The sequence below is a fragment of the Panthera tigris genome, chromosome X, assembly GCF_018350195.1.
Source record: "Panthera tigris isolate Pti1 chromosome X, P.tigris_Pti1_mat1.1, whole genome shotgun sequence".
In the NCBI taxonomy this organism is placed as follows: Eukaryota; Metazoa; Chordata; class Mammalia; order Carnivora; family Felidae; genus Panthera; species Panthera tigris.
Window position 1 is genome coordinate 65,818,091 of NC_056677.1, and position 14,526 is coordinate 65,832,616.

Sequence of the window (14,526 nt, forward strand, 5' to 3'; positions counted from 1 at the left end):
CTGCTAATGGCCTGTTCCTGGTTGTGGATATGAAACCCACAAATTTATTTGACACTATTAAAATCATCATTAACTATAAGGACATGCTAATTTTTACCACCTAAATACATCAGTTTTTAAATGCTTCATCTGCCATCACAAGAAAATAAAGAATAAATGCTCTGTTCATATGTCTTTCCTACCTTGTTTAATTGGTAAAACTCTATTCCGAAATGATTTGGCCTTCCCTGGGTCATGGCTATTTCCACTTCGGCTATAACCACTGAAGCTCGATGAAGAAAACGGCCCATCCAGTTCATCATCAAGTAAATATAATGAAAGGCCTTCAGCAGCATCTGAAACTTATATTTAAAAAGATTTTAATATTAATATAAGTATCATGTTCTTAGGAAAATTAAACAGGCTGTTTTTAAAACTGTCTCACTGTTATTCTACTCCAACATCAAAAATGCAAGTTGCTTGAAAAGAGAAATATGAATATTTTGAGAACAAAATGTTTCATCACATTAAGTTTTCAAGCACAGAATATCCGAAAATTTTGTCCAAGAAGACTACCTCCTGCAGATAATGAATCCTCAATTTGCAAATATGTTGTAGATGACTGCTCTGAAATATTATAGCTTTAAAATTATAGTTACAGAATTTTATTTTATCTTTATTTATTTATTTTTAATGTTTATTTATTTTTGAGAGAAAGGGTAGACAAAGCGTGAGCGGGGGAGAGGCAGAAACAGAGGGAAACACAGAATCCGAACCAGGCTCCAGGTTCCGAGCTGTCAGCACAGAGCCTGACGTGGGGCTTGAACCCACAAACTGCGAGATAATGACCTGAGCCGAGGTCGGACACTTAACCCTGAGCCACCCAGGTGCCCCCAGAATTTTTTTATTATAAGTTTCTTTTTTAAATTTATGTATTTTGAGAGAGAGACAGAGAGAGAGAGAGAGACAGAGAGAGAGAGAAAGAGAAAGGGGGGGGGGAGAGAGGGGAAGGGGCAGAGAGAGAGAATCCTAATTAGGCTTCGTGCTGTCAGTGTAGAGCCCTGTGACTCATGAACCACGGATCATGACCCAAGCTGAAATCAAGAGTTGGACGCTTAACCAACTGAATCATCCAGATACCCCTACAGAATTTTAAAACTAAGAGATTTTAAAATTCATTCAGTCTTAACACTTTCATTTTCAAAATGAAGAAACTGAATCCTAATGGCCTTAATGTCTTACCCAGGGCCACACAGATAAAGAGAATAATTGGGAATAAAACATAGCTTTTCTACATCCAAATCTATTGCTCTTTGCACTATAAACCATGCTGCCTCTTCTAAGTTCTTAATATCAGTATTAAACTAAATACAGAACACCAAAAACAATAGACATATTTACCAGGAGATGAGAAAGGAGAGCTAGTCCTGACATAAGACACTGAGGTATTCTGGTCATTTTTAGGCTGCAACTTCATTTGTTTCTGTTTTCCTTTTGGACTACAATTAAAAATATAGAACAATGAACACTTTTTTTTTTCTATTAGCAATAAAGATAGACAGTATGATACAAAATGCTTAAGCTGACCAAAGAAATGCCTATATTTAAAGTGAAATGCTTCAAATTAATAATATGACAAAGTTAAATTTCAATCATTAAAATAAAAAAATCAGTTTTTGGCATAATAAAACCAACTCCAACTTTACACACGTGAAAGAGTTTGTAAAAAAATTGTTTGGGTCTTTGGATCTTCTCAACCTATTCGATAAACTTTAAGAGATGAGGTAATACATACAAATGCCTTGAAAACATAAAATGCTACAATAGTGTAATATACCTAGGAGCTCTGCTACTAGACAACGAACTGCTGCTGCTTCTTGGACGTTTTCTGTACCGTGGCCTCCTCCTCTTCTGACTCTGGATTCCTGACTTATATTCAGAGATGATATTTTTAATATGACTTTCAAATAAGGCAGATAATCGCAGTGTCATGCTATAGATCTGAAAGGTAGAAACCAACTACTTTAATGATAAAATTTAAAAGTATAAACATGCCTGGGCCAATATCAGCATTATCCTTTCAGACAAAATCTATGTGCTATTTCATATACTTGAAAAACTCTTCCTAAAGAATTAAAATACCATTTTCATCTAAAAATTAACAAGATTTTTAAAAGATCAATCCAATGTTAAGAGTAGAAAAAAGATTCTCATACACTGCCAGTGAGTATTTTAATTGGAACATTTTAAAACAGCAATTTGCATTATGTACTCAAAATCTTAAAAATATACCTATCCTTTCACTAATAATTTTGCTTCTGGGAATTTATCCTAAGTAAATACCAGTGAATGGCACGCACAAAATAACTATGTTCAAGGATGTTAAAAATGAAAGCCACAGCATTATTCATATAAAGTTAAAAAGTAGAAACCACCTAAATCTCTAGCACCAGGACACTGGTTAAATAACATAAAACAACCATACAGTAGAAAAGTACCGGAGACATTAAAACTCCTGTTTTCAAAGAGTCATAATGACATGGGAAAATGTTCATAATACATAAGCTGAAAAAAGCCTTCAAAATATAAAACTTACAGTTTTAAAGAGTATACAAACATATGTAAGTATAAACAGTATATAAACATCTGTGAGTATATATGTAGGAAATAAACCAAATGTGAAAAAATTATGCCTACAGAAATTACTGAAAATTCATTTTATATGAGGTGAAAGTGGGTAAATATATATCTAGTGCAAAACTGATTTAAAAGTTAATCCGATCCCAGTGATTAAAAAAAAATTATTACTACTTTTTTGTTCTTAATATATTTAAGTTCTGACAAAACATAGGGAAGGTATTAAATGTGAGTATGAATAAACAGTTATCACTTCCCAACATGGTTCATTATTTGTTATAATAAAGGAAACATAAATACCCAGAGCTAATCCAAATATTTCATATAAATACTGTCAACCACTTTTATTTATAAAATTATTATTGGACATATTAAAGGGTACTTAAATTACTACCTCTCTTTTCTTTGACCTCTCTCTGAAAGACATAAGTATTACTAAAGAGTAATGAAGAGGCAGGTAGGAGAAAAGAAGTGCTTAATGTCAAAAGGACTATGCTAAGTGTATCTTTATTTAGCACACCTAATAAACTTGTTTCAGAGAAGATACAGAGAATCAAACTTCATTCACTATGTCAGAATTATAATATATACTTCTTCAGCAATTTTAAAACTAGTGAAAGAAAACTACCTGATACATATATAATTTAGTAAATGCTTAGATAATTAATCCACCTAATATTGTTTTTTCATACCCTTGACTTTTTATTAGAGGTATAAGCTTTGGAGTTGCTGAATATTTGGCGAACGTCCTTATAAAATTCCAGAGGACTACCATAATTTCCTGCTTCCAAAGTTTCTTTCACAGTGCTGAAGTCCATAGGAGTGTCTATAACATCTGAATTATCCTACAAAGAAGAATGTGTTATTAAATACACAGTATGGGTAACAATACTACATAATACAATGGTACTGAGATTTGCATCACCAATCAACCATGAAATAAACACACTACTTTTCAATCTGCCAACTATCTACCCCAACCAAAACCATTCATTTAAACAGTTTTTTTGATACGACCAAAACCATTCATTTACAGAGTTTTTTTGATAGCTCAGGAAAGCAGCAGGGGTGTTTGGGAGGGTCTCAGCCTTCACCCTTACACTGATAACCATATGATTCTCTCAAGAGACAGAAGAGAAAATGCACAGCCTCTGGCTTTACCCCTACGGAGTACATAATATGTAATTCCATTTCTTGCTTAAAGGTTGAAGCAATCTTCAATTCCCTGGCAAAGTGCTCAATGAAGGTAGAAGATGGGATTATTCACATATAATTAAATAGTTCCATGTCACAAATTAGCTACATATTTCCAAGATATTCCCAGCTATGAGGGCAATCTACCTAAAATGTCATTAGTTGAAGGTCAAAGTCAAACTGGCCATGTCTGTGCCTACCTCCTATCTTTCTGCTTTTTAATGAATGTGACACTTGTGCTTTATTGAAGGTCTGCAGTCTCATAAATTCAGAATTAGTTTGACTTTGAGTAGGGGAGAGAGAAGACTCTATTTTAACCTAAATCTGTCCAGCCTAGTTAAGATTCGCCTAGGGTTATCATATGGAATGACATCTAAAACTTATGTATAACACAACCATCAATAAAAAACATACTGGAATGAAAACCATAGTCAGTATTAGATCCCTTATCCTATTTAGAATTATTAAGTAAAACTACATTTCTTTCAAAGAAGAAGCTAAAGAATCAGAAGAATGGGCAGAGGAAAAGTATTATAAAAAAAGAGAAAATATTTTTCCAAGTGTAAGAAACCATGATTGCTCTTAATCTATCTTAATTTTTTTTTGCTTAAATTCTAACAACTAGAAGTATATTCCAACATAGTACAGCTTATGAAACAAATATCTTCATAGAGGAAAAATGTTAGAACTTGTTAATGTCACCAAAACTCAAAAGACTGAGTAAGTTTGATGAATGAAGTCCCAATGGGTACAATCAGCTGCAATACAGATATAATTATATTGTGTAACTGATGTTTTCTACTCTGCTACAGTAACTCTAGATCTATAAAAACAAATAAACATGTATGCAGATGCCACAAAGAACACACCTAACAACACATGTTGATTTTAAAAACAAAATATAAACAACCAAAAAAAATCAAAGATAAAAAGACAGTAAGAAGAACTGGAAAACAGCTTTACACATTATAAAAGTTTCATTTACAGTATGGAAATTTTAAAAAGTAAAACAGTGCAGAAACAACTACTATATGTCTTTTGAGAGACAACTAGGTCTACCTCAGAAAGAGATGGCTCTTGTTGTCTTTCTGGAACAACTGATTCTGAGGATTCTCCCTCTTGCTCCTGATGGCCCTATTAGGGTATAAAGAGGATATATTGTATTTCCAGACTAGACAACAAAATATCCATACTTGCAATGCAATTATGATTTAAATCTTAAAGATCCATAGGAATTCTGTTTTTCTTGACTGTACTTCAAGATGAAGGAATTCTACATTCATCCTTTCCTCTACTATGAGAAACACAAGATTAATTTATTCTACCCAAACTTCCTACAAATAAAACAAGCTTTGTTGAATATAATTTTGTTTATTATTTGAATATTTTTCTCAACTAAAACATGTCTATGCAGAAAATATTTGTTTATTAACTTCAAATACCTTTTCTCTGAATACATTAAAATAGATTTCCTATCTATGGTAAAAGGTTATTCAAAACATAAACAGATATACTCCTTTAAAAAAAGGAATCCTATAATTTAAGTTATTATGTTTTTATCTTTGATGAAAAGTAACATGGTATATATTGCTTATTCTAAGTGATAATATCGGATAACACATTTGCTATAATTGAAACAGGGCTGATATATGTTGCCAAGGGTCTCCAATGAATAGAAATGTAGTAGAAGTTAGTGAAATTTATTAAACAAATATCCAAAATAAAAGAATCGCAAAGATATTTACATTCAAATTTGGTTTACACGAAATTTACACACAAAGTACATGACAGGAATTTTAAAGTCATGATTAATCCCACTACCCACTTTCACAATTTAAAGATATACAAAAAAGGAAGAAAGAGGAAGGGGAAAGGGGATGGAGGAAGGGAGGAAGAAGAGAAGAAAGAAAGGAAAAAAGGGAAAAAGTGACTTGTAACTAGATTTTAGCATGTATATTTATGGAAAATTACATATTGGCAATTATTTAAACAAGTGTATGTTTACTGGGTAAGAAAGATGATCAGCTGGCTGTCGAAATGGCTCTGAGTCTTCACGTTCATAAATGAGGCTCAACAGTTCTTTGCATTGTTTTCTCCAAGCATCAGGATTACACTTCAAAGACTGTCTTCTGCCTCGGCATTTGACCTGTAGATTTATATAGAATTATATCTAAAAGCTCTTTTCTTAATTCTTCATTGATTTTCTCCTGTCTTCCTAATGTTAATACATCTATATAACATAGAGCAGCTGCTATTTAAGTTTCTTAGTTTAGATTAGACATCATTCTCCCTGACAAAAATATAAACAATAAAAACTAGACAGTATATTCACAGAATGGCAAGAATTCTAGTATTCTGAATTTTCATGTTAAGAAAATTTGAACTACAAATAAAACCAAGTGGAACATTTTTTTCCTTTACAAGGTTAATAATCTTAATGCCTTAATATTTGTTGGTAATTAAGTATACCTGACAATGGCATCATAATTTTCTTAAAATTGAAACATATATATAATACATTTTATGTATATATTTATATATTAGGTATTTATTAGTTATATGTATTTATAGCTATTTATCTAATTATCTATCTATCTATCTATCATCTATCTATCTATATCCTTTGTTGTCATGATACATTCTAGCCCTTACTATTTGATGCTTTTCATATGATTTCCTTCAGTATCTCAAAGTAAATTTTCCTTACATCAAAGAAGTATTTGTCTAACTGCCATGGAGGGGAAGTGTACAGAACAGAGTTAACAGATATGAAGCTGCTATCTTTACCAGGGCTTGCTTATAAGGTTGAACTTCTGTTGGCATTCTGGGTACTTGGTACTTGAACCATTTCCTGTTTGTACAAACATTGTGATTTGTAATGAACACCTGCTTTCCTGTACTTTTCCTGTGTTTTCCTGCTTTCTGGGAGTCTGGAATCTTGGCATGTGCTAGTCAGTCTCTACATAACAAGTTCCCAATAAATTCCTTGGAGTCTGAGTCTCTAATCACATATATTTTGCTACATTTTCACTGCAGGGGGGAAGAGTGTGTTCTGTATGGCTCCTCAAAGAAGGGAGAGAGCATTAAAAAACCCTGCACACGGATTCCTCCAGACCCTGCCTATGTATATTTCACTGTGATCCAGCTGCATATCCTTATTGTGCCACTGCAATTAGCAATGAATCACAAGTATATATACTGAGTTTTGTGAGTCTTTATAGCAATTCTCCAAATAGGTGGAGTTGGTCTTAGGGATCCCTGACACAGGAAGCCTGAAAATTTTTCTTCTCAGCAGTTTACTTATTCACTCACCATTCTTCCAGATGAAGTACCAGGACCATCTGAATCTAAATCAACCATTTCTGTATCCTAAAATTAAAAGGAAAGAGTGGGAAAAGATATTAAGTTATATTCAAGGTCTTACAAATTTGATAAAAATTTACAAATAAATGGCAAATACAATCACAATTAACGTCCTCATTAGAGCAGGCAACAAGCAGAACAAAGTTTGAAGTGACAATTACTCCAAACTTTGCCTATATGCTAGATACAAGCTGGAAAATATACTCAGAGAGTAAATAAGGTTTCTCTTTAAATCAGAATAGGAAATGAAAAAAAAGTACAATGACTGGTATCTAAAGCTGTACTTAATGTTAGTACTAAAAAAAAGTTATTCTATATGACATGCTATTTAATACATTATAATCATGAGTTACTCATGATTAATCTAATACTATTTCAAAAAAATACATCTATTTTCTATAGCAAAAATATGAATGTGTAGTAAAACCTAAAGATTCAGTCAAGCATCCCTCTGAGGGACAGTTATTTAATACAAGGAGGTAAGGTCCACACACCATTATTCACCTGGTGGTGGTGAAGCACATAGGTAATGCCTAGGAGAAAATAAAAGCAGCTCATGAGCTATTGGAACTCCTTTCCAATAAAATAAAGTTGCATTGCATTTTACCATAATTTTCTATTTTAACCCAAGGAATGCTACATTGAGCAGGACACCACCAATTCATAATAAAAAACTCTCAAGGAAATAGGTGTAGAGGGAACATACCTCAACATAATAACTCCCACAACTAACATCATGATCAATAGTGAAAAACTAAAAGCTTTTTTTCTCAGATCAGGAACAAGATAAGAATACCCACTCTAGCCACTTCTATTTGACATAGTATTAGAAGTCCTTGCCACAGCGATTAGGTAAGAAAAACAAAATACATCCAAATCATAAAAAGAAGTAAAACTGTGTCTATTAGCAGATGATATATTACATACATAAAACCTTAAAGAGTCCACTGAAAAACTGTTAGAACTAATAAATGAATTCAGTATAGTTGCAGGATACTAAATCAATATACAAATATAAGTTGCATTTCTATAAACAAAGGACTATCAGAAAGCCAAATTAAGAAAACAATCTCATTTATAATTGCATCAAAAGGAATAAAATACCAAGGTATAAATTTAACCAAGGAGATAAATGATCTGTACACTAAAACAATAAGACAGGTGAAAGAAACTGAAGACACAAATAAATACAGATACTCTGTGGTAATGAATTGGAAGAATGAATATTAAAATGTCCATAAGACTCAAAGCAATGTACAGATTACATACAATCCCTATCAAAATTCCAACAGCATTTTTCACAGAAATAGGAAAAACAACCCTAAAATTTGTATGAAACCACAAAAAAGGCTAATAGACCAACACAATCTTGAGAAAGAAAGACAAAGCTGGAGGCCTCAAACTTTTGGATTTCAAGATATATTACAAAGCTATGGAAACACAAACAGTATAGTATTGGTATAAAAAATATATGTATAAGAGAGCAGATAAAACAGAATAGAGAGCCTAGAAATAAACCGCTATGTATGGTCAATTAATTTTAAAAAAAGGAGCCAAGAATATACAATTGGGAAAGGACAGTCTTTTCAATAAATGGTGCTGGGAAAACTGGATATTCACATGCAAAATAATGAAACTTGATCCATATCTTATATCATATATAAAATTCAACTCAAGATCAGGAATTAAGATGGTGGAGTAGTAGTGGGACGCTATGTTTGCCTTGTCTTTTGAACACAACTAGATAAACATCAAATTATTCTGAACAACCAAGAAATCAAAGTGAGGACTGAGAGAACAAACTGCACATCTAGAGGGGGGAAAAAATGGCCACACTGTGGAAGGTAGGAGCTGCAGAGAGTTGATTTGGGGAGAAAAGGATTGCAGGTGCTGTGGAAGGAAGGGAGCCCTGATCATAGAAAGAAGAGAGAGAGAGAGAGAGAGAGAGAGAGAGAGAGAGAGAGAGAGAGAATGAGAGGGAGGGAGAGAGAAAGCAACATGCAGGGGATTGTACAAGAAAAACTCTTCACCAAAATCACTGACTGGGAAAAGGGGAGGGGCTGATTATCACAAGTATTTATAAGCAGCAGGGTTCAAAGTCTGAAGTTTAAGAAGTTGAAACCATCACTGGGGTCATGCCTGGGGGGCTTAGTGGTGTCCTATGATGAAGGAGGCTAGAGGCAGAAGGGCGGACAGTGTGACCTGAAGATATACTGGGTTGCACCAGGAGAAACCGCTCCCCTTCTTGGAGGTGGCACTGACTCTCTGGACAAGAGACAGCAGAATGCATTGAGCAACCCTGTTAATTAACATAGCAGCAGAGGCACTTGCTAAAGCTGCTAACCTATCAGCTGCACTTCACCTTAAATTCAGAGCCCTTGCACGGTCATGCAACTGCTTTTCTGGGATAAACTGGCACCAGACACAATATGGCAAGATCCTCACCCAGTGGATCAGTGCAGGTTCATGCTGTGCTGGGTCCCTAAAATTTGTGGAGTTTTGAAACACAGTGTGCCTGAGATAAAAACTGCCGCTGGGTGGGCAGATGGCTCGGACACAGACAGGGTGAAGGCAGGATTCTGATGGCAGCCTGGGACACAAGAGGGATTGTATGCTCTTCTGTGAAGGCTTCCTGAACAGCAGTGGGCATGAACTCCCCTCTCTGGGGAGTACTGAGCTGGCTGACGCCAATTTCCCCCTGTTCATCAGCATGGACAGACTTCAGTGAGCATCACAGCACTCCTCAGGGGCGGATGGAGCTGCTTACACCAAGCTCTGCCCCACTGTGCCCTGCAGGTGCATCATTACCAGAGCAAGGTGGCCTGAGAACCAGTGCCACTAGGCCCCTCTCCCAGAAGATGAGCACAAACTCACTGCATTTACAAAGTCTACTGATCAGAGAGTGCTGCAAACCTTCAGCTTTAGTGGAAATAGGATCAGGCTTATTTAAACAAGAAGACCAAGGCACACCTAGTTAAAAATGCTACATAGTTGACAAGGTCCAAACACTCCACACTGCAGGAAAGGAGAAACTCTGCAGAGAACTGACCTGAAGGAAAGAGCAGCCAAAGCACAACAGCAGAGTGCACACTCTGAAAAACTTCCTGAAGCACCAGGCCCTGGAGAGTATATGTACTCTTCTTAATAAAGCCATTACTCTCAGGATCAGGAAATATAACAGGCTTTCCTAACACACATAAAAAAACAGTGACCCACAAAATAACAAGACAGAGGAATTCACACCAAAAGAAAGAACAAGAAGAGGTCATGGCCAGGGATTTAGTCAAAACAGATAAAAGTTAATATGCCTGAACAAGAATTTAAAATAATAACCATAAAGATACTAGCTGAACTTAACGGAAGCATAGAATACAGCAGATAATCCATTACTGCAGAAGTAAGAGAACTAAAAGCTAGTCACGCTGAAATAAAAAATGGTATAACTGACTATAGATGCAAAATCAACGAATGTAATGACAATGAGGATGGACAAAACAGAGGAACAAATCAGTGATATAGAAGATAAAATTATGGAAAATAATGAAGCTGTAAAGAAGAGGGAAAGAAAAGTATGAGATCATCTATGTAGACTTAGGGAATTTAGTGATTCCATAAAGCATGATAACATTTGTATCATAGGAGTCCCAGAAGAAGAGAGGGGAAAGGGGGCAGAAGGTTTATCTGAGAAATTATATCTGAAAACCTTCATAATCTGGGGAAGGAAATAGACATCCAAATCCAGGAGGCACAGAGAAATCCCATCAAACTCAACAAAAGCCAACCAACACCAAGATGTATCAGAGTAAAATATTTAAAATATAGAGATGAGATAAGGAGAGGTGTCTGGGTGGCTCAGTTGATTAAGCCTCCAACTACTGATTTCAGGCTCAGAGCACAATCTCATCGTTCATGGGATCAAGCCCTCTGTGCTGAAAGCACAGAGCCTGCTTGGGATTCTCTCTCTCTCTCTCTCTCTCTCTCTCTCTCTCTCTCTCTCTCTCTTTCTCTCTCTGCCCTTCCCCTGCTCACACACACACACTCTCTTTCTCTCAAAATAAGTAAATAAGACATTAAAAAATAGAGATAAGGAAAAAAATCCTGAAAGCAAGGGAAAAGAAAACCCTAATCTATAAGTGAAGACAAATCAGGTTCACAGCAAATCTTTCCAGAGAAACTTGGCAGGCCAGAGGGGAGTGGCATGGTATATTCAACATATTGAAAGGGAAAACATGAAGCCAAGAATACTTTATCCAGTAAGGCTGTCATTCGGAATAGATGGAGAGTTAAAGTGTTTCCCCAAACAAAAACTAAAGAAGTCTGTGACCACTAAGCCAGCCCTGCAAGAAATATTAAAGGGGACACTTTGAGTGGGAAAGAAAGAACCAAAGCGACAAAGACTAGAAAGGAACAGAAAAAAATCTCCAGAATCAGTGAGTTTACAGGTAATACATTGGCACTAAATTCTTATCTACCAATAATTACTCTGAATGTAAATGGACTAAATGTTTCAATCAAAAGATGTAGGGCACCAGAATGGATAAAAAAATTAGACCCATCAATATACTGCTTACAAGAGACTTGTTTTAGATGTAAAGACATCCCCAGATTGAAAGTGAGGGGATGAAGAACCATCTACCACACTAATGGACATAAAAAGAAAGCCAGATACCCACACTTACATCATACAAACTAGATTTTAAACCAAAGACAAAAGATAAAGAAGGGCACTATATTATAATACAGGGGTCTATCCAACAAGAAGAACTGACAATTGTAAATATTTATGCCCCCAACTTGGATGACTCAAATATATGAACTGATTAATAACAAACACAAAGAAACTCACTTATAATAACATGATAATAGTAAGGGGCTATAACACGCTATTCACAGCAGTGGACAGATCATCTAAGTAGAAAATCAAGGAAACAATGGCTTTGAAAAATACACTGGACCAGATGGACTTAACAGATATATTCAGAACATTTTATCCTAAAGCAGCAGAATACACATTCTTTTTGTTTTCAATTTTTTTAATGTTTATATTTTTGAGAGAGAGACAGAGTGCAAATGGGGGAGTGGCAAAGACAGTGGGGGAGACACAGAATCCAAAGCAGGCTCCAGGCTCTGAGCTGTCAGCACAGAGCCTAATGTAGGGCTCGAACTAATGAACTACCAGATCATGACCTAAGCTGAAGTCGGATGCTTAACTGACTGAGGCACCCAGGCACCCTGAATACACATTCTGTGCAAATGCACATGGAACATTCTCCAGAATAGATCACACACTGGGTCACAAATGAGGCCTCAATAAGTACAAGTACAAAAAGATTGAGATCATACTATGCATATTTTCAGACCACAAGCTATGAAACTTTAAGTCAACTAAAAGAAAAAAATTTGGAAATACCAAACCCACAATACATGAAGGTTAAACAACATCCTACTAAAGAATGAATGTATAACAAGGAAATTAAAGGAAAATTTAAAAAATACATGGAAGCAACAGAAAATGAGAATATGACAGTCCAAAACCTTTGTGATGTAGTAAAGCTGGTCTTAAGAGGGAGTATAGAGCAATATATTCTTACCTCAAGAAGCAGGAAAAGTCTCAAATATACAATCTGACCTTACACCTAAAGGAGCTAGAAAAGGAAAAGCAAAGGAGCACCTGGGTGGCTCAGTTGGTTGAGCATCCAACATTGGATCAGGTCATGACCTTGCAGTTTGTGAGTTGGAGCCCCACGTCAGGCTCACTGCAGTCAGTGCAGAGCTTGCTTCAGATCCTCTGTATCCTTCTCCCTCTGCCCCTCTCCCACTTGCACTCTCTCAAAAATAAACATTAAAAAAAAAGAACAGCAAATAAAGCCAAAAACAAGCAGAAGGGAAATAAATTACATGGAAACAAACAAAAAAACAGAACAGATCAATGGAACTAAGATCTATTTCTTTGAAAGAATAAAATTGATCAACTCCTAGCCAGATGTATCAAAAAGAAAAGGGAATGGACGCAAGGAAATAAAATCACAAATGAAAGAGGAGAGGTCACAACCAAAACCACATAAATACAATTATAAGAGAATACTATGAAAACTTATATGCCAACAAACTGGGAAATGTGGAAGAAATGGATAAATTCTTAGCATCATACAAACTACCTATAACTGAAACAGAAAGAAATAGAAAATTTGAACAGACCCATAACCATCACAGAAATTGAATCAGTAATCAAAAACCTCCCAACAACTAAAGTCCAGGGCCAGATGGCTTGCCAGGGGAATTCAACCATACATTTAAAGAAGAGTTAATACCTATTTTTCACAAAATGTTCCAAAAAATAGAAATGAAGGAAAGCTTCCAAACTCCTTCTACAAGGCTAGCATTACCTTGATTCCAAAAAGCCAACAAAGGCCCTACTAAAAAGGAGAATTACAGGCCAATATCTCTGATGAACATGGATGCAATAATTCTCAATAAGATATTAGCAAATAAAATCCAAGAGTACATTGAAAAATTATTCACCATGATCAAGTGGGATTTATTCCTGGGTTATGGCATGGTTCAATATTTGCAAATCAATCAACGTGACACACCACATTAATAAAAGAAATAAGAACCATATGATCCTGTCAATAGATACAGAAAGAGCATTTAAAAAAAATACAGTATCCATTCTTGATTAAAACCATCAACAAAGTAGGGACAGAGGGAACACAACTCAGCATCATAAAGGCCATATTCAAAAGACCCATGACTAGTACCATCCTCAATGAGATTTCCCCCTAAGGTCAGGAACACAACAGGGATGTCCACTGTCACCGTTGTTATTTAACATAGTACTAAATTTACTAACCTCAGGAATCAGACAAATCAGACAAATAAAAGGCATCCAAATTGAAAAGCTTTCACTATTTGCAATGACATGATACTCTGTGTAGAAAACCTAAAAGACTCCACCAAAAAATTACTGGAACTAATACACAAATTCAGTAAAGTCACAGGGTATAAAATTAACATACAGAAATCTGTTGCACTCAGATACACCAATAATGAACCAGCACAAAGAGAAGTCAAGGAATTGATCCCACTTACAATTGTACCAAAACCCATAAGATACCTAAGAATAAACATAACCAAAGAGGCAAAAAGAAATATACCCTGAAAACTATAAAACAGTTATGAAAGTAATTGAGGAGGACACCAAAAATGTAAAAACATTCCATTCTCTTGAATTGAAAGAAAAAATATTGTTAAAATGTCCATACTACCCAAAGCAATCTATACATTTAATTCAATCCCTATAAAAATACCACCAGCATTTTTCACAAAATCTGAACAATCCTAAAATTTGCA

General features: G+C 35.2%; 1 protein-coding gene across 7 annotated transcripts in view; it reads right to left on the minus strand.

Annotated features, from left to right (window-relative positions):
* BRWD3 (bromodomain and WD repeat domain containing 3) overlaps positions 1 to 14,526 on the minus strand; it is a 219,229-nt gene that overhangs the window by 25,900 nt on the left and 178,803 nt on the right. For 5 of the 7 annotated variants that reach the window (XM_042975142.1, XM_042975141.1, XM_042975145.1 and 2 more), the window contains 7 exons: positions 7,123 to 7,179; positions 5,816 to 5,956; positions 4,870 to 4,944; positions 3,309 to 3,461; positions 1,817 to 1,980; positions 1,381 to 1,478; positions 183 to 341 (listed from right to left, as the gene is read on the minus strand). In XM_042975142.1, coding sequence (XP_042831076.1) covers positions 183 to 341; positions 1,381 to 1,478; positions 1,817 to 1,980; positions 3,309 to 3,461; positions 4,870 to 4,944; positions 5,816 to 5,956; positions 7,123 to 7,179 — 847 coding nt within the window. The remainder of the gene's footprint in view (positions 1 to 182; positions 342 to 1,380; positions 1,479 to 1,816; positions 1,981 to 3,308; positions 3,462 to 4,869; positions 4,945 to 5,815; positions 5,957 to 7,122; positions 7,180 to 14,526) is intronic. The other 2 variants (XM_042975143.1, XM_042975144.1) reach the window with 2 other exon arrangements.